The following is a 27,126-nucleotide window of genomic DNA, read 5'->3' as shown; positions in this document are numbered from 1 at the left end:
AACAAGCGTACTATGTTTAAACAAAAGGGACTACAGTGGGATGAGGGCAGAGTTGGCTAAAGTAGACTGGAAACAAAAACTAAATGGTGGCACAATTGAGGAACAGTGGAGGACTTTTAAGGAGCTCTTTCATAGTGCTCAACAAAAATATATTCCAGTGAAAAAGAAGGGTGGTAAGAGAAGGGATAACCAGCCGTGGATAACCAAGGAAATAAAGGAGAGTATCAAATCAAAGAGCAATGCGTATAAGATGGCCAAGGTTAGTGGGAAACTAGAAGATTGGGAAAATTTTAAACAACAGCAAAGAATGACTAAAAAAGCAATAAAGAAAGGAAAGATAGATTACGAAGGTAAACTTGCGCAAAACATAAAAACAGATAGTAAAACCTTTTACCGATATATAAAACAGAAAAGAATGACTAAAGTAAATGTTGGTCCCTTAGAAGGTGAGAAGGGGAATTTAATAATGGGAAATGTGGAAATGGCTGAGACCTTAAACAATTATTTTGCTTCAGTCTTCACAGTGGAAGACACAAAAACCATGCCAAAAATTGCTGGTCACAGGAATGTGGGAAGGGAGGACCTTGAGACAATCACTATCACTAGGGGGGTAGTGCTGGACAGGCTAATGGGACTCAAGGTAGACAAGTCCCCTGGTCCTGATGAAATGCATCCCAGGGTATTAAAAGAGATGACGGAAGTTATAGCAGATGCATTCGTTATAATCTACCAAAATTCTCTGGACTCTGGGGAGGTACCAGCGGATTGGAAAGCAGCTAATGTAACGCCTCTGTTTAAAAAAGGGGCAGACAAAAGGCAGGTAACTATAGGCCGGTTAGTTTAACATCTGTAGTGGGGAAAATGCTTGAAACTATCATTAAGGAAGAAATAGTGGGACATCTAGATAGGAATAGTGCAATCAAGCAGACGCAGCATGGATTCATGAAAGGGAAATCATGTTTAACTAATTTACTGGAATTCTTTGAGGATATAACGAGCATGGTGGATAGAGGTGTACCGATGGATGTGGTGTATTTAGATTTCCAAAAGGCATTCGATAAGGTGCCACACAAAAGGTTACTGCAGAAGATAGAGGTACACGGAGTCAGAGGAAATGTATTAGCATGGATAGAAAATTGGCTGGCGAACAGAAAGCAGAGAGTCGGGATAAATGGGTCCTTTTCGGGTTGGAAATCAGTGGTTAGTGGTGTGCCACAGGGATTGGTGCTGGGACCACAACTGTTTACAATATACATAGATGACCTGGAAGAGGGGACAGAGTGTAGTGTAACAAAATTTGCAGATGACACAAAGATTAGTGGGAAAGCGGGTTGTGTAGAGGACACAGACAGGCTGCAAAGAGATTTGGATAGGTTGAGCAAATGGGCTAAGGTTTGGCAGATGGAATACAATGTCGGAAAGTGTGAGGTCATCCACCTTGGGAAAAAAAACAGTAAAAGGGAATATTATTTGAATGGGGAGAAATTACAACATGCTGAGGTGCAGAGGGACCTGGGGGTCCTTGTGCATGAATCCCAAAAAGTTAGTTTGCAGGTGCAGCAGGTAATCAGGAAGGCGAATGGAATGTTGGCCTTCATTGTGAGAGGGATGGAGTACAAAAGCAGGGAGGTCCTGCTGCAACTGTATAGGGTATTGGTAAGGCCGCACCTGGAGTACTGCGTGCAGTTTTGGTCACCTTACTTAAGGAAGGATAAACTGGCTTTGGAGTGGGTACAGAGACGATTCACTAGGCTGACTCCTGAGATGAGGGGGTTACCTTATGATGATAGATTGAGTAGACTGGGTCTTTACTCGTTGGAATTCAGAAGGATGAGGGGTGATCTTATCGAAACATTTAAAATAATGAAAGGGATAGACAAGATTGAGGCAGAGAGGTTGTTTCCACTGGTTGGGGAGACTAGAACTAGGGGGCACAGCCTCAAAATACGGGGGAGCCAATTTAAAACCGAGCTGAGAAGGAATTTCTTCTCCCAGAGGGTTGTGAATCTGTGGAATTCTCTGCCCAAGGAAGCAGTTGAGGCTAGCTCATTGAATGTATTCAAGTCACAGATAGATAGATTTTTAACCAATAAGGGAATTAAGGGTTACGGGGAGCGGGCGGGTATGTGGAGCTGAGTCCACGGCCAGATCAGCCATGATCTTATTGAATGGCGGAGCAGGCTCGAGGGGCTAAATGGCCTACTCCTGTTCCTAATTCTTATGTTTTTATGTTCTTATGTACCCCTTGTCTCCCAGCAGTTGGCTTTGCCCTTCTGGCTGCTGTTGAAACATGGCAGATATAGCGCTCTCACATAGGATGAACGCATCATGGGTGCTCCCAGGGTATCTCACATCAACTGACATGATGCGATGCATGTCGTCACACACGAGCTGCACATTCACAGAGTCAAGCCTTTTCTGTTCCTGTACATCTTGGAAACCTCCAAAGGTGCTCGCAAGGCAATGTGGGTACAATCAATGCAGCCATGTACCTTTGTGAAGCCAGCAATCCTGGAGAAGCCCACAGCTCTGTCACACATTGCCTGGGTGGTCATGGGGAACTTTATGTCGTCATTCCTCCGGGCATATAGTGCAGCAGTCACCTGCTGAATGCAGATATGTGTTGCTTGTTGAGACGTGACTCACACATCCCCAGTTGTGACCTTGAATGATCCAGATGCATAGAATGAAAGTGCAGCTGTAACCTTCACTTCAACTGACAAAGCAGTTCTCCGGACGCTTCTAGGTTGTAGGTCTGCTTTTACTAACTCACAGATCTCAGTTACAGCGGAAACAGTCGACATCATTCAGGTGCAGGTATGAATGCCTGTCTCGATATACCCGATGTGGGTAAGGCCTCCTGCCCATCATCCTACGTGCTCTGAGGTTCCTCATGCGATGACGTTGAATGCCATCATGCAGAAGGTTTGCACAAGGTATGGCATTGTCAATATTGCCCCCATAATTAAATTGTACCTTTGTAAGAAGCTCAAAACAGCAGGACAAGGAGTTAAAGCTTCTCTCCTCTCTCTCCCCCCAAGGTCGACGCCCCAATATGGACCACATCCTGGTCCGTGCAAGCGCAATAGGCTTGCTTAGAATGGGAAGCTAGGCATTCAATGAGGACATTTTGGAGCAACCAAATCGAATGCAATTCTTTAATTTTAGATTTTTTTTCAAAGTACCACCCCATCACCGACTGAACGTCTCCTCACCATGTTCGAGAGTCGTCCGGCAGAATTGCACCCTCGCCCGGACACAGGGGCTCGGCAAACATCCCCCTCCCCCCCGCCCCCCCTTCCAGGCTTCTTTTGAAGCTGCTGCATAGTGTAAGGCTTCTCCTCCCTACAGAATTATATTTGATATCTGTACAAAAAATGCTGTGCTTTTTTTCTCAGATGATACATTGTTGGTGGACTCACCTGGGGATTTAAAGTAGCTCATTCACCATGTTGAACAATGGGATATGGTGGTGATGCCTTCTGATGTGGTATTATGGCTGCACTCACCATGGGAGGAGATCTTCATTGTCTAACCACCGCCCCTTGACATTCAACGGCATTACCATTGCCAAATCCCCCACCATCAACATCCTGGGAGTCACCATTGACCAGAAACTTAACTGGACCAGCTACATAAATATTGTGGCTACAAGAGCAGGTCAGAGGCTGGGTATCCTGCGGCAAGTGTCTCACCTCATGACTCCCCAAAGCTTTTCCACCATCTACAAGGCACGTCAGGAGTGTGATGGAATACTCTCCACTTGCCTGGGTGAATGCAGTTGCGACAACACTCATGAAGCTCAACACCATCCAGGACCAAGCAGCCTGCTTGATTAGCACCCCATCCACCATCTGAAACATTCACTCGCTCCATCACCGGCGCACCATGGCTGTCGTGTGTACAATCTACAAGATGCACTGCCGCAACTCACCAAGGCTTCTTCAGCAGCACCTCCCAAACCCGCGACCTCTACCACCTAGAAGGACAAGGGCAGCAGGCACATGGGAAGACCATCACCTCCACATTCCCCTCCAAGTTACACACCATTCTGAAGTGGAAATATATCGCCATACCTTTATCGTTGCTTCATCAAAATCCTTGAACTCCCTCCCTAACAGCACTGTGAGAGTACCTTCACCACACGGATTGCAGCGGTTCAAGGCGGCGGCTCACCACCACCTTCTCAAGGGCAATTAGGGATGGGCAATAAATGCTGGCCTTGCCCGCGACGTCCATATCCCCAGATTGAATTTATTTATTAAGTGTGGTAAGCTGCATTAAACATAGAAACATAGAAATTAGGTGCAGGAGCAGGCCATTCGGCCCTTTGAGCCTGCACCACCATTCAACATGATCATGGCTGATCATGTAACTTCAGTACTCCATTCCTGCTTTCTCTCCATACCCCTTGATCCCTTTAGCTGTAAGGGCCACATCTAACTCCTTTTGAATATATCTAACGAACTGGACTCAACAACTTTCTGTGGTAGAGAATTCCACTTGTTCATAATTCTCTGAGTAAAGAAGTTTCTCCTCATCTCGGTTCTAAATGGCTTACCACTTAGCCTTAGCCTTAGACTGTGACCCCTAGTTCTGGACTTCCCCAACATCGGGATCATTCTTCCTGCATCTAACCTGTCCAATCCCGTCAGAATTTTATATGTTTCTATGAGATCCCCTCTCATTCTTCTAAATTTCAGAGAATATAAGCCTAGTCGATCCAGTCTTTCTTCATATGTCAGTCCTGCCATCCCAAGAATCAGTCTGGTGAACCTTCACTGCACTCCCTCAATAGCAAGAATGTCCTTCCTCTGATTAGGAGACCAAAACTGCACACAATATTCCAGGTGTGGCCTCATCAAGGCCCTGTACAACTGCAGTAAGACCTCCCTGCTCCTATACGCAAATCCTCTTGCTATGAAGGCAAACATGCCATTTGCCTTCTTCACCGCCTGCTATACCTGCATGCCAACTTTCAATGACTGATGTACCATGACATCCAGGTCTCGTTGCACCTCCCCTTTTCCTAATTGGTCACCATTCATAAAGTATTCTGCCTTCCTGTTTTTGCCACTAAAGTGGATAACCTCATATTTATCTATATTATACTGCATCTGCCATGCATTTGCCCACTCACGTAACCTGTCCAAGTCACCCTGCAGCCTCTTAGCATCCTCCTCACAGCTCACACCACCACCCAGTTTAGTGTCATCTGCAAACTTGGAGATATTACATTCAATTCCTTCATCTAAATCATTAATGCATATTGTAAATAGTTGGGGTCCCAGCACTGAACCTTGCGGTACCCCATTAGTCACTGCCTGCCATTCTGAAAAGGACCCATTTATTCCTACTCTTTGCTTCCTGTCTGCCAACCAGTTCTCTATCCACGTCAATACATTACCGCCAATATCATGTGCTTTAATTTTGCATATTAATCTCTTGTATGGGACCTTGTCAAAAGCCTTTTGAAAGTCCAAATACACCACATCCACTGGTTCTCCCTTGTCCACTCTACTAGTTACATCCTCAAAAAATTCCAGAAGATTTGTCAAGCATGATTTCCCTTTCATAAATCCATGCTGACTTGGACCGATCCTGTCACTGCTTTCCAAATGCGCTGCTATTACATCTTTCATAATTGATTGCAACATTTTCCCCACTATCGATGTCAGGCTAACTGGTCTATAATTCCCTGTTTTCTCTCGTTCTCCTTTTTTAAAAAGTGGTGTTACATTAGCCACCCTCCAATCCATAGGAACTGATCCAGAGCCTATCGAATGTTGGAAAATGACCACCAATGCATCTACTATTTCTATGGCCGCTTCCTTAAGTACTCTGGGATGTAGCCTATCAGGCCCTGGGGATTTATCGGCCTTCAATCCCATCAATTTGCCTAACACAATTTCCTGACTAATAAGGATTTCCTTCAGTTCCTCCTTCTTGCGAGACCCTCAGTCCCCTAGTCCCCGGAAGGTTATTTGCGTCTTCCTTAGTGAAGACAGAACCAAAGTATTTGTTCAATTGGTCTGCCGTTTCTTTGTTCCCCATTATAAATTCACCTGATTCTGACTGCAAGGGACCTACATTTGTCTTCACTAATCTTTTTCTCTTCACATATCTGTAGGAGCTTTTGCAGTCAGTTTTTATGTTCCCTGCAAGCTTACTCTCATACTCTATTTCCCCCCTCATAATTAAACCCTTTGTCCTCCTCTACTGAATTCTAAATTTCTCCCAGTCCTCAGGTTTGCTGCTTTTTCTGGCCAATTTATATGCCTCTTCCTTGGATTTAACACTATCCCTAATTTCACTTGTTAGCCACGGTTGAGCCATCTTCCCCGTTTTATTTTTACGTCAGATAGGGATGTACAATTGTTGAAGTTCATCCATGTAATCTTTAAATGTCTGCCATTGCCTATCCACCGTGATCGCTTAGAACATCAAGGTGGCTGGTATTTTTAAAACTGTCTAGTCGAAGTACTTTCACCATGCTGATGCGATGAGTAAAGACTTGGTGTGACACTTACTGGTAGATATTATGTGGCCACTTGGTACCCAAACATTCACTCTTTTATCCAGGAGTAATTGGTATCTTCATTCTGCCTAGCAAGTGCTCACTAACCAAATAGTAATAATCCTCCTTGGAGGGGAGAGAGTTGGAGTCTCTTTCAACTCGAGTTGATTCCAAGAGAGCATTCCTGGTGATGGGAGGCTGGAACAGTGCCAATCCTGTGCAGCAGACATAGTAAACTGATACTTGAGCTAGGCAGATCTACAGTGTCCCAGGGTGTCGTTGATCATGAGCCAGACAGCACAGCTCATTGATGGGATCTGGAGCACTTAATTCATAAAGGCTGATGCAGTATTGTAGCTCTAACAATAGACAGCTCTGAGAGATTTAGGAAATGGATATATTTAAAAAGCATATTGAGCACATCGAGTACTGGACTCCTGAAAACTAAACAAGGAGTTGGGTTACCAGCCTTGTGTCATCTTTATTCTTTTCAAGGGAAGTTTGCAGCAGTTTGTCCGTGGTTAATAAATTACAAGAATACTGACTCTTTGACATATTTTCGATGAGTCACACGGTGTAGCCTATAAATGTTTTTTGATGAGACAAAAAGTAGGAGAATTCAACAATCCTCCAAAATAGTCAAAGCTAAATTAACAATATTAACTGAATGGAAAATCATGTGCAATGCATGGGCATATTTAAAAAATGTGTTCCCGGCCAGAAATACAAAGTTGGAAAATTACTCCTATAGAGCTATTCTATAGGCCCATTCTGCTATTCGAAATATGACCAGCCAAAGTTGCACAATATGCAATACAGGGTACTATTATGTTATTAAGCATCTAAATGAGACCAGTCGACATTATCATTGACTTTATAAATCATAGAATCATATAAACTTACAGCACAGAAGGGGGCCATTCAGCCCATCGTACTAGCTCTTTGAAAGAGCCGTTGTGCTCAATCCCGCATCTCCACTTTTTGTTCGTAACCCTGTAAGTTCCTCATCGTCAAGTACCTGTCCACTCCCTTTTAAAATGATAAATGGAATCAGGTAGACCGATCCAGATCCCGACGACTCCGAGTGAAAAATATTCTCCTCATCGCCCCTTCAGATCATTTGCCAATCATTTTAAATCTATTGGGCTGTATTTTCAGCTTTGTACCTGGGAACAGTTTGCATCTCAGTCATCAAAATTGGGATGCTGGGCCTTGAGTGTACGGTGGAGCGCTAATAAAATTATTGTATTTCCCCATGCTTGAATGGATCATCTAGATGATTATAATCTTCACTTCCCGGTTTTCATCAGACTTGTAGAAGAAGGAAATACTGGTGGAATAGTTCAGGGATGAGCTCTGATTGGCCTGTGGATTCTGTATTTCTTCGTGAAGTTGCATGATCTGTTTCGTATTGTATACCTGCCTGGAAAATGTGGACCACTTTCCATACCTTGGGAGCCTATTATCAGCACGGGCAGACATCGTTATCGAGGTACAACCTCCAGTGTGCCAGCGCAGCCTTCAGCCGCCTGAGGAAGAGAGTTTTCGAAGATCAGGCCCTCAAATCTGGCACCAAGCTCATGGTCTACAGGGCTGCAATAATACCCGCCCTCCTGTATGGCCCAGAGACGTGAACCATATACAGTAGACACCTCAAATCGCTGGGGAAATACTACCAATGATATCTACGCAAGATCTTGCAAATCCCCAGGGAAAACAGATGCACCAATGTTAGCGTCCTCAATCAGGCCAACATCCCCAGAATCGAAGCACTGACCACACTCGACCAGCTCCGTTGGGGGGCCACATTGTTCGCATGCCTGACACAAGACTCCCAAAGCAAGCGCTCTACTCGGAACTCCTACAAAGCAAGCGAGCCCCAGGTGGGCAGAGGAAACATTTCAAGGACACCATCAAAGCCTCCTTGATAAAATGCAACTTCCCCACTGACACCTGGGAGTCCTTGGTCAAAGACCGCCCTAAGTGGAGGAAGAGCATCTGGGAGAGCGCTGAGCACCTTGAGTCTCGTCGCCGAGAGCATGCAGAAAACAAGCGCAGACAGCGAAAGGAGCGTGCGGTAATCCAGAATCTCCACCCACCCTTTCCTTCAACCACTGTCTGTCCCACCTGTGACACAGACTGTAATTCCTGTATTGGACTGTTCAGTCACCTAAGAACTCACTTTTAGAGTGGAAACAAGTCTTTCTCGATTTCGAGGGACTGCCTATGATGATGATGATGACACCTCTCTTAGGGCGTTAGGCCAGCTGAGCATGTGAAAATCCCGAGCTAAATAGCCGGCCCAGGAGCACTCGAAGAGAGGCCTGTGAGGAAAAAAACTTGAAAAAAAAACACCAAAAACATTCCCAATCCATTGCCACCACAGCATAAATCGCAAAAAAATAATAAAAGAAAAATCAATCACATTTACCTGAGATGGTTATTACTTACCTCACTGCCCATTTTTTAAGGCGGTCCCAGCAGGGTGCACTGCAGGGTGTACGGGTTGGGCGGGAATCCAAAACGAGCTGTTACACACTGACTCAACCCTTCCAGGTGGTAATGCTCCGCGTCCTCGCAAAGCCAGCCCCGGAAACCCTCGCAGGGCACTGAAAGCTGACCGCCCGCCCAGAGAGCTCACTGCTGCCAATGCTGTCCCTCCGGGGTGAAAACAGAAGCACACATCACCAGCCCCATGACCTCTTGTTATTGAGCCACTTGCCAAAGGGAATAGTTTTTCTCTACTCAATCAGAACCTCTTATCATCTTGAAAACCTCATCCCTGGTAACATCCCGGTAAACCTCCTCTCTACCCTTTCTAAGGCCTTTATATATCTTTCCTAAAATGTGGTGCCTGGAATTATCCACAATAGTCCAGCTGAGGCCTAACCAGTAATTTATAAATTTCTACCCTGATCTCTTTGCTTTTATATTCTATTCCTCTATTTATAAACCTAAGTAACCCATATACTTTTTAACCAACTTATCAACTGGTCTGACCTATATGTGACTCCAGAGCCACAGCAATGTGGTTGACTCTTAACGGTCCTCTGAAATGGCCGAGTAAGCCACTCAGTCGTAACAAACAGTTATGAAAAACAAGAATAAAACTGGACGGACCACCCGGCATAGACCTTGGCACCAGCTATGGACACGACAATGGTACACCCAGCCCAGTCGATCCTCAAAGTCCTCCTCACGAATATCTGGGAATTTGTGCCAAAAATTGGGAGAGGTGTCCCACAGACCAGTCAAGCAATAGCCTGACAGTCATATTCACAGAATCATACCTTTCAGACAATGTCCCCGATTCCTCCATCACCATCCCTGGGTATGTCCTGTCCCACTGGCAGGACAGACCCGCCAGAGATGGTGGCACAGTGGTATACAGTCGAGAGGGAGGGACCCTGGGAGTCCTCAACATTGACTCCGGACACTATGAAGTCTCATGACTTCAGGTCAGGCATGGGCAAGGGAATCTCTTGCTGATTACCACCTACTGCCCTCCCTCAGCTGACCTCCTCCATGTTGAACACCACTTGGAAGAAGCACTAAGAGTAACAAGGGCACAGAATGTACCCCAGCAGGGGCGGGGGAATTTCAATGTCCATCACCAAGAGTGGCTCGGTAGCACCACTGCTGACCAAGCTGGCCGAGTCCTGAAGGACATAGCTGCCAGACTAGGCCTGCAGCAGGTGGTGAGAGAACCAACACGAGGGAAAACCTACTTGATCTTGTCCTCACCAATCTACCTGTCGCAGATACATCTGTCCGTGACAGCATTGGTAGCAGTGATCATCGCACAGTCCTTTTGGAGACGAAGTCCCATCTTCACACTGAGGACACCCTTCATTGTATTGTGTGGCACAACCTCCATGCTAAATGGGATAGATCCAGAACAGATCTAGCTGCTCAAAACTGGGTATCCATGAGGCGCTGTGGACCATCAGCAGCAGCAGAATTGTATTCCACCATAAGTCAGTAAGTCAGTCGAGGAGGCGGGAGCTCGGAGCAGCGCGAGTCCGGGGTCGGCGAGAGGCCTATAAAGGCCAGCGGGAGTCGAGCAGTTCGAGCAGTCAGTCGAGGAGGCGGGAGCTCGGAGCAGCGCGAGTCCGGGGTCGGCGAGAGGCCTATAAAGGCCAGCGGGAGTCGAGCAGTTTGAGCAGTCAGTCGAGGAGGCGGGAGCTCGGAGCAGCGCGAGTCCGGGGTCGGCGAGAGGCCTATAAAGGCCAGCGGGAGTCGAGCAGTTCGAGCAGTCAGTCGAGGAGGCGGGAGCTCGGAGCAGCGCGAGTCCGGGGTCGGCGAGAGGCGTACCGGTGCAGCTACAGGGAGAAGGCAAAGAAAGAAACAAAGGTGACGTCACAGCCTAGGGGGTAAGTGATTGGCTGGTGATTGGTGAGTAGTTTTTCTTTTTCTTCTTATATTAGTCAGTAACTTTTAACATTGTTGTTGCCAATTTAAGTGTATCTAAGGGTTAAGTCATGGCAGGAAAGCTCGGTCGGGTGTTATGCTCCTCCTGTACCATGTGGGAACTCAGGGACACTTCCGGTGTCCCTGACGACTACGTGTGCAGGAAGTGTATCCACCTCCAGCTCCTGACTGTCTGCGTTGCGGAGTAGGAGCTGAGGGTGGATTCGCTCTGGAGCATCCACGATGCTGAGAATGACGTGAGTAGCACGTGTAGCGAGTTGGTCTTACCGCAGGGAAAGGGCCCACAGCCAGCTAGGGAATGGAAGACCAGCAGGAAGAGTAGTGCAAGGAAGGTAGTGCAGGGGTCCCCTGTGGTCATTCCCCTGCAAAACAGATACACTGTTTTGAGTACTGTTGAGGGGGATGACTCATCAGGGGAGGGCAGCAGCAGCCAAGTTCATGGCACTGTGGCTGGCTCTGCTGCACAGGAGGGCAGGAAATAGAGTGGGACAGCAATAGTGATAGGGGATTCAATAGTGAGGGGAATAGATAGGCGTTTCTGCGGCCGCGACCGAGACTCCAGGATGGTATGTTGCCTCCCTGGTGCAAGGGTCAAGGATGTCTCGGAGCGGGTGCAGGACATTCTGAAATGGGAGGGAGAACAGCCAGTTGTCGTGGTGCACATTGGTACCAACGACATAGGTAAAAAAAGGGATGAGGTCCTACGAAACGAATTTAAGGAGCTAGGAGCTAAATTAAAAAGTAGGACCTCAAAAGTAGTAATCTCGGGATTGCTACCAGTGCCACATGATAGTCAGAGTAGGAATCGCAGGATAGCGCAGATGAATACGTGGCTTGAGCAGTGGTGCAGCAGGGAGGGATTCAAATTCCTGGGGCATTGGGACCGGTTCTGTGGGAGGTGGGACCAGTACAAACCGGACGGTCTGCACCTGGGCAGGACCGGAACCAATGTCCTAGGGGGAGTGTTTGCTAGTGCTGTTGGGGAGGATTTAAACTAATATGGTAGGGGGATGGGAACCAATGCAGAGAGACAGAGGGAAACAAAAAGGAGGCAAAAGCAAAAGACAGAAAGGAGATGAGGAAAAGTGGAGGGCGGAGAAACCCAAGGCAAAGAACAAAAAGGGCCACTGTACAGCAAAATTCTAAAAGGACAAAGGGTGTTAAAAAAACAAGCCTGAAGGCTTTGTGTCTTAATGCAAGGAGTATCCGCAATAAGGTGGATGAATTAATTGTGCAAATAGATGTTAATAAATATGATGTGATTGGGATTACGGAGACGTGGCTCCAGGATGATCAGGGCTGGGAACTCAACATTCAGGGGTATTCAACATTCAGGAAGGATAGAATAAAAGGAAAAGGAGGTGGGGTAGCATTGTTGGTTAAAGAGGAGATTAATGCAATAGTTAGGAAGGACATTAGCTTGGATGATGTGGAATCTATATGGGTAGAGCTGCAGAACACCAAAGGGCAAAAAAACGTTAGTGGGAGTTGTGTACAGACCTCCAAACAGTAGTAGTGATGTTGGGGAGGGCATCAAACAGGAAATTAGGGGTGCATGCAATAAAGGTGTAGCAGTTATAATGGGTGACATTAATATGCACATAGATTGGGCTAGCCAAACTGGAAGCAATACGGTGGAGGAGGATTTCCTGGAGTGCACAAGGGATGGTTTTCTAGACCAATATGTTGAGGAACCAACTAGGGGGGAGGCCATCTTAGACTGGGTGTTGTGTAATGAGAGAGGATTAATTAGCAATTTCATTGTGCGAGGCCCCTTGGGGAAGAGTGACCATAATATGGTGGAATTCTGCATTAGGATGGAGAATGAAACAGTTAATTCAGAGACCATGGTCCAGAACTTAAAGAAGGCTAACTTTGAAGGTATGAGGCGTGAATTGGCTAGGATAGATTGGCGAATGATACTTAGGGGGTTGACTGTGGATGGGCAATGGCAGACATTTAGAGACCGCATGGATGAATTACAACAATTGTACATTCCTGTCTGGCGTAAAAATAAAAAAGGGAAGGTGGCTCAACCGTGGCTATCTAGGGAAATCAGGGATAGTATTAAAGCCAAGGAAGTGGCATACAAATTGGCCAGAAATAGCAGCGAACCTGGGGACTGGGAGAAATTTAGAACTCAGCAGAGGAGGACAAAGGGTTTGATTAGGGCAGGGAAAATGGAGTACGAGAAGAAGCTTGCAGGGAACATTAAGGTGGATTGCAAAGGTTTCTATAGGTATGTAAAGAGAAAAAGGTTAGTAAAGACAAACGTAGGTCCCCTGCAGTCAGAATCAGGGGAAGTCATAACGGGGAACAAAGAAATGGCAGACCAATTGAACAAGTACTTTGGTTCGGTATTCACTAAGGAGGATACAAACAACCTTCCGGATATAAAAGGAGTCAGAGGGTCTAGTAAGGAGGGGGAACTGAGGGAAATCTTTATTAGTCGGGAAATTGTGTTGGGGAAATTGATGGGATTGAAGGCCGATAAATCCCCAGGGCCTGATGGACTGCATCCCAGAGTACTTAAGGAGGTGGCCTTGGAAATAGCGGATGCATTGACAGTCATTTTCCAACATTCCATAGACTCTGGATCAGTTCCTATGGAGTGGAGGGTAGCCAATGTAACCCCACTTTTTAAAAAATGAGGGAGAGAGAAAACAGGGAATTATAGACCGGTCAGCCTGACCTCAGTAGTGGGTAAAATGATGGAATCAATTATTAAGGATGTCATAGCAGTGCATCTGGAAAATGGTGACATGATAGGTCCAAGTCAGCATGGATTTGTGAAAGGGAAATCATGCTTGACAAATCTTCTGGAATTTTTTGAGGATGTTTCCAGTAAAGTGGACAAGAGAGAACCAGTTGATGTGGTATATTTGGACTTTCAGAAGGCTTTCGACAAGGTCCCACACAAGAGATTAATGTGCAAAGTTAAAGCACATGGGATTGTGGGTAGTGTGCTGACGTGGATTGAGAACTGGTTGTCAGACAGGAAGCAAAGAGTAGGAGTATACGGGTACTTTTCAGAATGGCAGGCAGTGACTAGTGGAGTGCCGCAAGGTTCTGTGCTGGGGCCCCAGCTGTTTACATTGTACATTAATGATTTAGACGAGGGGATTAAATGCAGTATCTCCAAATTTGCGGATGACACTAAGTTGGGTGGCAGTGTGAGCTGCGAGGAGGATGCTATTAGGCTGCAGAGTGACTTGGATAGGTTAGGTGAGTGGGCAAATGCATGGCAGATGAAGTATAATGTGGATAAATGTGAGGTTATCCACTTTGGTGGTAAAAACAGAGAGACAGACTATTATCTGAATGGTGACAGATTAGGAAAAGGGAAGGTGCAACGAGACCTGGGTGTCATGGTACATCAGTCATTGAAGGTTAGCATGCAGGTACAGCAGGCGGTTAAGAAAGCAAATGGCATGTTGGCCTTCATAGCGAGGGGATTTGAATACAGGGGCAGGGAGGTGTTGCTACAGTTGTACAGGGCCTTGGTGAGGCCACACCTGGAGTATTGTGTACAGTTTTGGTCTCCTAACTTGAGGAAGGACATTCTTGCTATTGAGGGAGTGCAGCAAAGATTCACCAGACTGATTCCCGGGATGGCGGGACTGACCTATCAAGAAAGACTGGATCAACTGGGCTTGTATTCACTGGAGTTCAGAAGAATGAGAGGGGACCTCATAGAAACGTTTAAAATTCTGACGGGTTTAGACAGGTTAGATGCAGGAAGAATGTTCCCAATGTTGGGGAAGTCCAGAACCAGGGGTCACAGTCTGAGGATAAGGGGTAAGCCATTTAGGACCGAGATGAGGAGAAACTTCTTCACCCAGAGAGTGGTGAACCTGTGGAATTCTCTACCACAGAAAGTAGTTGAGGCCAATTCACTAAATATATTCAAAAGGGAGTTAGATGAAGTCCTTACTACTCGGGGGATCAAGGGTTATGGCAAGAAAGCAGGAGGCGGGTACTGAAGTTTCATGTTCAGCCATGAACTCATTGAATGGCGGTGCAGGCTAGAAGGGCTGAATGGCCTGCTCCTGCACCTATTTTCTATGTTTCTATGTTTCTAATCTGTAACTTCATGGCCCGGCAAATGCCTCACTCTACCACTAGCAACAAGCCAGGGGACCAACCTCTGTTCAATAAGGAGAGGATGCCAGGAGTAGCACCAGGTGTCAACCTGGGGATGCAGTAACACAGGACTACCTGCATGCGAAAAAGCAGAAGCAGCATGTTACAGACAGAGCTAAGCAATCCCACAACCAACAGTTCAGATCAAAGCTCTGCAATTCTACCACACCCGTCATGAATGGTGGCGGGCCACTAAACAACTAATGGGAGGAGGAGGCTGAATGAATATCCTCATCGTCAATGATGTTGGAGCCCAGCACATGAGTGCAAAAGACAAGGCTAAAGCATTTGCAACCATCTTCAACCAGAAGTGCCAAGTGCATGATCCATATCAGCCTCCTCCTGAGGTCCCCACCATCACAGAAGTCAGTTTTCAACCAATTCGATTCACTCCACGTGATATCACGAAACAGCTGAGCTCACAGGATACATACACCAAAGGCTATGGACCCTGACAGCATCCCGGCAATCGAGCTGAAGACTTGTGCTCAGAACTAGCCAAGCTTTTTCAATACAGATACAATGCTGAAATCTATCCGACAATGTGAAAAACTGCCCAGGTATATCCTGTCCATAAAAAGCAGGACAAATCCAATCTAGCCAATTACTGTTCCATAAGTCCAGTCTTAATCATCAGTAAAGTGATGGAAGGTGTCGTTGACAGTCCTATCAAGTGGCATTTACTCACCAATAACCTTCTCACCGATGCTCAGTTTGGGTTCTGCCAGGACCACTTGGCTCCAGGCCTCATTACAGCCTTGGTCCAAACATGGACAAAAGAACTGAATTCCAGATGTAAGGTGAGTGTAACTGCCCTTGAAATCAAGGCGGTATTTGACCGAGTGTGGCACCAAAGAGCCAAGTAATACTGAAGTCAATGGGAATCAGGGGAAAAACTCCACTGTCTGAAGTTATACCTAGCACAAAGGAAAATGGTTATGGTTATTGGAGGTCAATCATCACAGCCCCAGGGCATCACTGCAGGAGTTCCTCCCGGCAGTGTCCTAGGCCCAACCATTTTCAGCTGCTTCATCAATGACATTTCCTCTATCATAAGGTAAAAAGTAGGGATGATCGCTGATGATTGCAGTGTTCAGTGCCAGTTGCAACTCCTCAGATAATGAAGCAGTCCATGCCCGGTGCAGCAAGACCTGGACGACATTCAGGCATAGGCTGATAAGTGGCAAGTAACATTCACACTAAACAAAGCATTTTCATGCAATGACTCTCTCCAACAAGCGAGAGTCTAACCACCGCCCCTTGACATTCAATGGCATTATCATCACCAAATCCTCCACCATCAACATCCTGGGGGTTGCCATTGACCAGAAACTTAACTAGACCGGCCACATAAACAATTTGGCAACAAGAGCTGGGCAGAGGCTGGGTATTCTGCGGTAAGTGTCTCACCTCGTGACTCCCCAAAGCCTTTCCACCATCTACAAGGCACAAGTCAAGAGTGTGATGGAATACTCTCCAGTTGCCCGGATGAGTGTAGCTCCAACAACACTCAAGAAACTCGACACCATCCAGGACAAAGCAGCTCGCTTGATTGGCACTCCATCCATCACCTTAAACATTCACTCCCTTGACCCCTAGTGTACCTTGGCTGTAGTGTGTACCATCTATAAAATGCACTGCAGCAACTCGCCAAGGTTTCTTGAGCAGTACCTCCCAAACCCAAGACCTCTATCACCTAGAAGGTCAAGGGTAACAGGTGCATGGGAACACCATCACCTGCAAATTCCTCTCCAAGTTACATACCACCCTGACTTGGAAGTATATTGCCGTTCCTTCATTGTCGTTGGGTCAAAATCCTGGAACTCCCTCCGTAAACCTGTGGGAGTCCCTTCACCACGCGGACTGCAGCGGTTCAAGAAGGCAGTTCACCACCACCTTCTCAAGGGCAATTAGGGATGGGCAATAAATGCTGGCTGAGCCACCGATGCCTACATCCCATAAATGAATTTTTAAAAACTTGCCCTACCACATTTAAGGATTTTTGTATATGGAAACCAAGGTGTCTCTGCTCATCTTTTCAAAATCATGCCATTTATAATACAGGTACAACATCTCGAATCCAGCTATCTGAAAACCAGAATTGTCCCAAAATCGGACATTTTTGAGGTGGCCATGGGACAAGGAAACCGGTAAAAACCGGTAAAAAAAAACAGTGCCGGGGAGGGCTGCGGGCGGGAGAATCGGCGGGTGGCGAGGAGCGGAGGAGCAGCGGGAATCGGCGGGTGGCGAGGATCGGTGCGCGGTGAGGATCGGAGGATCAGTGGGCGGTGAGGAGCACCAACAGTGAGGTCCGAAATGCAGAACAATACGAAAAGCAGCACAGTCTCGGTCCCGAGGTTTACGGATTTCAGATGTATTGATTTTCTTGCTGAAATCCGGAAAAATCCGAAAACCGGCACGGCCTCGGTCCCAAGGTTTCAGACGTTGTAACTGTATACTGTGCTTCCATATTCCTCCTCCAAAAGTGTATCACTTCACTCTTCTCCGCAATGAACTCCATCTGCCATGTTCTTCCCATTTCACCATTCTGTCAATGTCATCCTGAAGCCTATAATCATCTTTATCACTATTTTGCCAAGTTTCAGATCATCTGCAAGCTTTATAATGCTGTTCCCTACACCTAGGTCTAGGTCGTTTATAAAAATTTAAATGCTTAATGGACCCAAAACTGACCCTTGGGGAACACTTTTGCAAACCATCTCAAATTCTGAAAAATATCCACCTGCCACCACCCTTTACTTCCTATCATTGAACCAATCTGTGGGTGAGATGATGAGATACCAGCATTGTACACAGCTGCTGAAGTATCCCTAACAATTTTTGGGGAGGTTTCTTTTTTTAGCACACTTGCCAGTTTCTTTGGCACATTTTGGAAATCCACTTGCAGAAGATCCAGTCATAGATTTGAAATTCTTCCTGACAATGTGGTGTAAGGTCTGTTATTTTCTGGAGTTGTGATGTGCTTCTTCTAGATGTTTCAGGACGCCCACTATTCTGTCAGAATGGTTTTAGAACCTTGAAACAACTCAGAACTGGAGGTGTAAAGAATATTTTCATTAGTTAAATTTACATGATAATATAAGACTTCAATAATTATTTTTGGCAAATTATAGAAAACACTGAAAATGCAGCAATATTATTCTTTACTTTAGAATAAACCTATAAATAAAAAAGTGCACAACACTTACTTCCATCACAAACACTCAGAATGTGTTGTTTCCATTGCCGAGAAGACTGAATGCTTCATCAATCATGTTTTTTCTCTGGCCAAGAAAGGATATTTTTTGGAGGCCAAGTAGCTCTATTACTCCACAGATGTCCGCAGCTCTTCTCGATCTTCCTCGCTGCAATGCTCCATCTCACTCTCAACAAACTCCCCGATGAAGTGGAACTAAACTATAGAACCAATGGGAACCTGTTCAACCTTCGTTGCCTCCAGGCTAGATCCAAGGTCGTCCCATCCTCTGTCATCGAACTACAGTACGCGGACGCACATTCAGAGGCCGAACCCCAAGCCATTGTCAACATCTTCACTGAGGCATACGAAAGCATGGGCCTTACGCTAAACATCTGTAAGACAAAGGTCCTCCACCAACCTGACCCCACCACACATCACTGCCCACCGGTCATCAAAAGCCTTGAACAATGTGAAACATTTTCCATACCTCGGGAGCCTACTATCAGTAAGGGCAGACATCGACGACAAGGTCCAGTGTGCCAGCGCAGCCTTTGGTTGCCTAAGGAAGAGAGTGTTTGAAGACTAGGATCTCAAATCTGGCACCAAGCTCATGGTCTACAGGGCTGTAGTGATACCCGCCCTCCTATATGGCTCAGAGACGTGCACCATATACAGTAGACACCTCAAAACGCTGGAGAAGTACCACCAGCGCTGCCTCCGCAAGATCCTGCAAATCCACTGGGAGGATAGACGCACCAATGTCAATGTTCTCGACCAGGCCAAGATCCCCAGCATCGAAGCACTGACCACACTCGGCCAGCTCCATTGGGCGGGCCACATCGGCCACATGCCCGACACGAGACTCCCAAAGCAAGCACTCTACTTGGAACTCCTACACGGCAAGCAAGCTCCAGATGGGCAGAGGAAATGTTTCAAGGACATCCTCAAAGCCTCCTTGATAAAGTGCAACATTCCCACTGGCACCTAGGAATCCCTGGCCCAAGACCGCCCTAAGTGGAGGAAGAGCATCTGGGAGGGTGCTGAGCACATCGAATCTCATCGCTGAGAGCATGCAGAAACCAAGTGCAGACAGCGAAAGGAGCGTGCAGCAAACCAGACTCCTCACCCACCCTTTCCTTCAACCACTGTCTGTCCCATCTGTGACAGAGACTGTAATTCCTGTATTGGACTGTACAGTCACCTGAGAACTTACTTTTAGAGTGGAAGCAAGTCTTCCTCAATTTCGAGCGACTGCCTGTGATGATGATGATTACTCCGCAGATGGCTGTGTTTCTTTAAATTGTATGAGATCACAAATTGAACCATAGCTTGTAAATGCGCATTATGTTTTTGTAAGCTTGTGTATTTCTAAATTACTCGTTGATTTTATTTGAATCATGCTACTACGATTCTGCATAGTTTTTGATGGCTCTCTGTTGCAAGTGTTGCCATTTTGCTTCAAAAAGTGCCTCATTTTCATTTAAGATATTGTTTCACTAAAACAAAAAAAAGAAAAACTTGCATTTATATAGCGCCTTTCACAACCACCAGACACCCAAAGCGATTTACAGTCAATAAAGTGCTTTTCAAGTGTAGTCAAAACAGTTCAAACAATTCACTTTCTCAGAAATGTGGACTTCTTTGTGCTTTTCATACAGATTGTGTTTTTTGCCTTTTACAGCAAGAGGGCAAAGAAGTCAAGAAATCTCCTTCATTTTCTTGCAAAAGTGGTCAATTTGAATCATTTCAATGCACACCTATTAAATGGATTAACTTAGTGCCAATAGTAAGAATCTCAATTTTCAACATTAGTGGCTCCTCAAAAATTATATGTCCTTAACATGAAGTAAATAACCAAAGTGCCTTTACACATGAAATCCCAAATATAGTGTCATTCATATTTTGCTAAGTGCCACAACCACACATATAATGAACTGATACAATTTTGAGTATTAATTATTTTGGTGAGAGCCCTTTGCTGATAGAGTCTCTACTTACCACACAAGGAAAGATAGAATTGTGATATTCCGTATATTTGAAGTTCTAACCAAATCCAAGTAATTATATGGATGTTTTTGCCTATTTGTGGTTTTCAGAAGCTAAAAGAAAGCATAAAAAACAAATGAATTTTCAATGTTTGCACAGTATACACTTTCCAATATAGTGGATGATTCTTAACTGGAAACACCACATTTTAAGTAGAATATTTCCTTTATCTGATTTGTTCTGTTACACAAACAGAATTGAAGGTACTGTATTAAACATAGAAACATAGAAAGTAGGTGCAGGCACAAAAAAAATGTCAAAGGTTAATGGAAAGTTGGCCTTTATCTCAAGGGGGTTGGGATACAAATGGGCGGAAGTTATGTTACAATTAGATAAAATTCTGGTTCGACCCCATTTAGAGTACTGCGTTCAGTTTTGGGCACCGCACCTCAGGATGGATGGATTGGCCTTGGAGGGTGCAGTGCAGATTCACTTGATTAATTCCTGGATTAAAAGGGTTAAATTGTGAGGACAGGTTGCACAGACTAGGTTTGTATTCCCTTGAGTGTAGAAGATTATGGGGTGATCCAATTGAGGTGTTTAAGATGATTAAAGGATTTGATTTGGTAGATAGAGAGAAACGGTTTTCTCTGGTGAGGAGTCCAGGACAGGGAGTGGGGGGACATAACCTTAAAATTAGAGCGAGGCCTTTCAGGGGTGATGTCAGGAAGCACTTCTTCACACAAAAGGTAGTGGAAATTTGGAATTTTCTCCAAAAAGTTGTTGAGGTTGAGATTGATAGAATTTTGTTAGGCAAGCTGTATTAAAGGTTACAGAACCAGAAGTTAAAATATAGATCAGTCATTGAATGGTGGAACAAGCTGGAGAGGCTCAATGGCCTACTCCTGTTCCTATGTTCCTTCCTATTCATGGACATGAACTGACATTGCCATTTTAGAGGAGGGGATATACGCAAACCCAAGGGACACATTGCAGTGAATTCATCCAAACTGGTCTGTGACTTAGTTTTGATTTCATCTAGGACCCTACTTAATTAATGGAAAATAATTAATTTTAAAGACTGCTAAGATTAGTATACCAAGATGATCAAGATGATTGCTTAACAAACATACCTTAGAATCGTAGAAATGATAGCACTGAAAGAGGATATTCAGCCTATCACACCAGTGCCAGTTCCTCAGCTGTTCCCCTAACCTTTCCCCAAAACCTGTCCTACAGAACTAATGCCGTCAATGAAGACAACATACACAAGCATAAATGCTGCAGTACCAAATGACCTTTCTCTAACTTCACTGTTATTGCTTATAAAAATCATTAAGTATGGATCAAGGCAGGTTCTTATTCTGAAAATACTGAGATATACGTGTTTGATTATGACATATTTGAATAGCAGGTTAAGATAGAAAGAGTGATAAAAGTGAAATAACTACCGTATATTCTATAGTATCAACATGCTGAAATATCACCCCGACGTGCGTAATGCCATTTTTTTTAGCAAAACCTTGCACTATTTTTTCTGCCTCAGTCACTCGACCTTGAGAGAGCAGCCATCTGGGAGACTCAGGTATAAGCCTGAAAGAAAAAAAGTACAAATAAAGCAGAAGTCAGAGTGGTAAAGGAACGGTGGCCAAGACTTCCACCCGCCCTTCTCTTCTTCTTAGGTGGTCCCTTGTATCGAGGATGACTTGCTTCTACACCAAAAAGGGATGAATTCACAAGTGTTTCAATGAAGGACCGGATATTCCAGGTCCCAAGCTACATCCTGAAGGGTGGAAGATGTCTGTGCATGGATTTTTTTTAACGTGTGATGGCCGTTGCACACCAGCCACCACACGGGCTTGACAGAGCTAGGTCTTGGTCCAGTGGCAAGGATTAATCAAGACGGCTAGAGACCAGCTCTGCTGCATGGACCTAGTGCGCATACATATCACAGTGTGGGCTGGCCCATGCTGCCCCAGGGCCCTCGCCTCAGCTAGGCCCCGAACCCATGCCTCTCCTGGGCCCCGATCACGCCACTCTGCAATCTCTCACCGCTCCTTTGCCCCGATCTCGCCACTCCTGCTGTACCTTCCCACACTCCTAGACCTTGGTGACGTCCAATCCAGTCACCCTCCTCCAAGACATCGCTTTCCTGCACCAGCTCACGCTGCTCCCTGAAGCGGTACGCTGCCACGGTGGAGCGATACCCCGCCATGCTGGTTGCACGGCCGCTTGCCACTCGCCTTTTATGGCTCTGACCTGCCGCTGGTGTTTCCTTGCAGGTCGGGGCCGCCACGCTGGTTCCAGGGCCACTCGCCGCTCACCTTTACAATAAGGGTGACTCCAGCCAAGTTTCTGGAAAGCTAGATAAACATATGAGGGAGAAAGAAATAGAAGGGTATGCTGATAGGGTTAGATGAAGAGGGGTAGGAGGAGGCTTGTGTGGAGAATAAACACCGGAATAGACCTGTTGGGCTGAATGACCTGTTTCTGTGCTGTAGATTCTATGCAATTTCTTCAGAAAATGTCAGATCGGTCTGACAATGTGAGATCAGCCAATTTTGTACATCAGGACTCAGCCAAGACTGACTTCAAATAATTTACTCACTTAACTTTTAAGTTACTGTTCGCGATCGCATTGCCATTTTGAGACTGACGAGAGTGGCATCGTGCCATTGGAGAATGTCATTGTGGCTGTGTTGTGACAAATCAGTGCTGCAAAAATATATAATGGTCTTACCATGAGAGGCAGACAAAAGGAGACAGCTATACTTTCCAAATATGCATCGTACTAAGCATGTGTACTATTGACAAATTCCTTCCTCTCATTGTGTTAAAGTGTTTCAAGAGGTTACCATCAATGCCCGGGAGTTAAAGAAGAGTCAATTACATCCTTAGCTTTCACCTGCAAATATATTTCATGCATATATCTCTTTAAAAAACATGGTTGGTTCATGTTTCTGCCATCAGCATCATTATGGTCTGCTTGCTGACACATAGGTGTGACACATTTCATAACAACATTCTCATGTTCTGCATTCTTTTTAAAGGAGTAGCCATCCCATAATGGCAGAGGGAGCTTGGCCACCCAATCTCTGCCCTCTCACTCCATATTTGAAGGGGAGGCAGCTAACCAATGGAGCGGGAGAAGAGGAAGATGGAGTATAGGTGCCAGCTGCAGGTTTGTTATGACATTCTGCTTCCCTCGGTTGTATCGCCTCATGTCATTCCTCCCACTAAAAATCACGCAAACTTTGCCACTCAGAAACCCTGACTAATCCCTATTTTTATCTTCCTGTAGATGCGCCAGACCAAGAGAAAAAACAGAGGAGCAAGAACGTCATGTTCTGTTGCTTGAGTTTCGCTTCATACATCAGAGACGTTTGACATTTATCCGATGTTGGACAATTTTTCAGACATCCCTGGCAGCTGCCTGAAACAGGAATTAGGCCCTTTGCATATGTTCTTCAAATTGGCTGCCCTGAGGTGACGGGCCTGCTCCACTCATGTTTATCCAGCCATGGATGCGGCCTAACACAGGCTGGCAACAAAAGGTCATTTCCTTTTTAAATTTCATATGGAGCCAAGAGGAGCACTCTAGCTCCTCCTGGTCATCCAATCCCCCTGAGGCCCACTACTGGCTATGATCGTGCCCCTTCTGTTCTCCTTACCAACCCCGTCTCCTCTGGAATTTACCCGAGGGCCACTGGTGGCGAAGCACAAATCCACAATTTGGATGGAGAAAGATTGCATAGTGCTGCAGTATAGCGGGACCTGGGGGTACTTGTGCATGAAACACAAAAGGTTAGTATGCAGGTACAGCAAGTGATCAGGAAGGCCAATAGTATCTTGGTCTTTATTGCAAAGGGGATGGAGTCTTGCTACAGTTGTACAGGGTATTGGTGAGGCCACACCTGGAATACTGCGTGCAGTTTTGGTTTCCATATTTATGAAAGGATATATTTGCTTTGGAGGCAGTTCAGAGAAGGTTCACTAGGTTGATTCCGGGGATGGGGGGGTTGACTTATGAGGAAAGGTTGAATAGGTTGGGCCTCTACTCATTGGAATTCAGAAGAATGAGAGGTGATCTTTTCAAAATGTATAAGATTATGAGGGGGCTTGACAAGGTGGATGCAGAGATTGGGGAGACTAGAACTAGAGGGCATGATCTTAGAATAAGGGGCCGCTCATTTAAAACAGAGATGGAGAGAAATTTCTTCTCTCAGAGGGTTGTAAATCTGTGGAATTCGCTGCCTCAGAGAGCTGTGGAAGCTGGGACATTGAATAAATTTAAGACAGAAATAGACAGTTTCTTAACCGATAAGGGAATAAGGGGTTATGGGGAGCGAGCGGGCGGGGAAGTGGAGCTGAGTCCATGATCAGATCAGCCATAATCGTATTGAATGGCGGAGCAGGCTCGAGGGACCGTATGGCCTACTCCTGTTCCTATTTCTTATGTTCTTATGTTCTTATGTAAATGGACGAGACTTCTGTAGGCATCATTAAGAGCTGGCAGCTAAACCTCAGATTATTACAATTAGACCCAGGACCCAATTTCAGGCCAGCCATCAGTTATGTTTCCCCCACTACATGGGCCACAACAAAATTGTAGCTCCCGATTCCAAGTCCAATTTGAATCAGACGTTGTCCCAGAATAATCACTCCGAGCCATACCTGGAAAACTTGGATATAAAAATGGTTTCATAAAATTAAAACTATTTTCCACATTCATCTACTAATTGTGCATTTTCTGCTTCTGGCACTTGTTTAAATAAAAAGTTGCCTTAATATTAACAACCAAAAAAGTTAACTCACCACCAAAAAGGAATATACAGAATTTCTGGGATGGTCAAAGCCAGTAGTAACATCCTCCAGTCTCGGATATAATACGCAAAGAGCGGCAGAATAATATAGCCGATGGCATAAAACATGCAGACGCCAAGTGTTGAATAAGCAATCCTTTCAGCTTTCCCAAGGAGCTCATTTCCTATTCAGTAAAGAAAATAATTTCAATTAGTTTACAATCAGCAATCAAAACCATGGCATATTTATTCTTAATGCAAATTTTAAAGTTTACATAATTCCATCTCAAGACAAATTTTTACTAGTACAGGTTGAACCTCCTTTATCCAGAACTCCCTTCATCCGGAACCAGTCCCGGCCACCGGGTGGCGCATGCACAGAACTCCGACATGAACAAATTATACTAACTGAAGTCCTTCCTCATTGCCAACCCCCACAATCACTGGCCTGACCCCATGATCCACCGTCTCTCCACCACCTCCCCCCCCATTATCTCTCTGCCAACACCCAGCCTCAAGCCAGCCAGACCCGATATCCCCTTGCTCAGTACCTGTACCATCCAATTTAACATGACCACCCCTCGTCCGGAAAAATCTCTTATCCAGAACAGGCCAGGTCCCGAGGATTCCAGATAAGGGAGGTTCAGCCTGTACTACTCCTTTAAAGGGGTAAAAGAAAGAAAGTTTTGCATTTATACAGTGCCTTTCATGACCACCAGACATCTCAAAGCGCTTTACAGCCAATAAAATACTTTTGGCGTGCAGTTACTGTTGTAATGTGGGAAACACGGCAGCCAATTTGTGCACAGCAAGTTCCCACAAACAGCAATGTGGATATTAACCAGATAATCTGTTCTTGTTATTTTGATTAAGGGATAAACATTGGCCAGGACACCGTGGATAACACCCCTGCTCTTCTTCCAAATAGTGCCATGGGATCTTTTACGTCCACCTGAGCGAGCAAATGGGACCTCGGTTTAATATCTCGTCTGAAGGACAGCACCTCCGACAGTGCAGCACTCCTTCAGCACTAGAGACTGGGCAGAAACAGCACTGCACAGTATTATTAACAGACACATGAATATTTTCAGATGAAATTTCTCTGTTCACTCATTAACAGACACTTTAAGTTCCTCGATTAAATAACATATTAGAAAGCAAACCCTTTCTTGAAGGTAAATCGTATTATACATATATTATGACAATATAAATGATAAAGCAAAACAAGGCAATACTCGAAATGAGAAGTTGGTACGATTTTCACGAACATATCTAACACCGTGTCACACCATACAGAACCATGACTATAACTGCACAATATGACTTCTACAACTGTAAGATGTGTGGAGGTAGCTCTCCAGGGCCCCAAGAGTCCTGGGTAATGACTTATAGTGGATGGAACAAGGGCCATAGTCCTTCCAGCAATTGACAACTTGTATCAGGAGAACGGGGAAAACTCAGTAGGGGGAGGAGCAAAATAGTGCTGCAACTGCAGGACTTAAAGGCCTACAGTCATTTAAAAGAACAAGCTGCAATGGAATCTAGAAGCCACGCACCTGCAAAAAGAATAAAACGAAAATGTGTCAAATATGGAGATGCTATTAAATAAGCTATGACAAAAGAGAGGTACCATTTTTGGGTGGGTGGTATTAAACCTGTGAATTGAGCTGCCTGTGTCATATGAACGAAGATGGCAGTGGCACCTCCCAGGACAACCATCATATGTAGGAAGAAGTTTAATGACCTTACAAGGTCAAATATTTGTCAGCCAATTGCTTTGTGAGATGCTTAGAAGCATGTGCCAGAGGACTGGAGGACTGCTAATGTTGTATCTTTGTTTAAAAGGGGAGAAAGGGATAGACCGAGTAATTACAGGCAGCATAGATTTGTCAAGGGAAGGTCGTGTCTGACTAACTTGATTGAATTTTTCGAGGAGGTAACCAGGAGGGTCAATGAGGGCAGTGTGTATGATGTAGTGTATATGGATTTTAGCAAAGCTCTTGATAAGGTCCCACATGGCAGACTGGTCAGGAAAGTAAAAAGCCCAT

General features: G+C 45.3%; 1 protein-coding gene across 3 annotated transcripts in view; it reads right to left on the bottom strand.

The window, feature by feature from the left end:
- Positions 1–27,126, bottom strand: part of LOC139263065 (solute carrier family 22 member 4-like) — a 191,827-nt gene that overhangs the window by 40,473 nt on the left and 124,228 nt on the right. For all 3 annotated transcript variants that reach the window (XR_011593034.1, XM_070878595.1, XM_070878610.1), the window contains exons 4-6: positions 25,092–25,263; positions 21,728–21,869; positions 20,289–20,389 (exon numbers count right to left, since the gene is read on the bottom strand). Coding sequence is in view for 2 of the 3 variants with exons in the window: in XM_070878595.1 (XP_070734696.1) it covers positions 20,289–20,389; positions 21,728–21,869; positions 25,092–25,263 (415 nt within the window). In the remaining variant the exon portion in view is untranslated. The remainder of the gene's footprint in view (positions 1–20,288; positions 20,390–21,727; positions 21,870–25,091; positions 25,264–27,126) is intronic.

The sequence above is a fragment of the Pristiophorus japonicus genome, chromosome 1, assembly GCF_044704955.1.
Source record: "Pristiophorus japonicus isolate sPriJap1 chromosome 1, sPriJap1.hap1, whole genome shotgun sequence".
Lineage (NCBI taxonomy): Eukaryota > Metazoa > Chordata > Chondrichthyes > Pristiophoridae > Pristiophorus > Pristiophorus japonicus.
The sequence above is the reverse complement of the archived record's forward strand: the minus strand, read 5'-3'. Positions and strand labels throughout refer to the sequence as shown.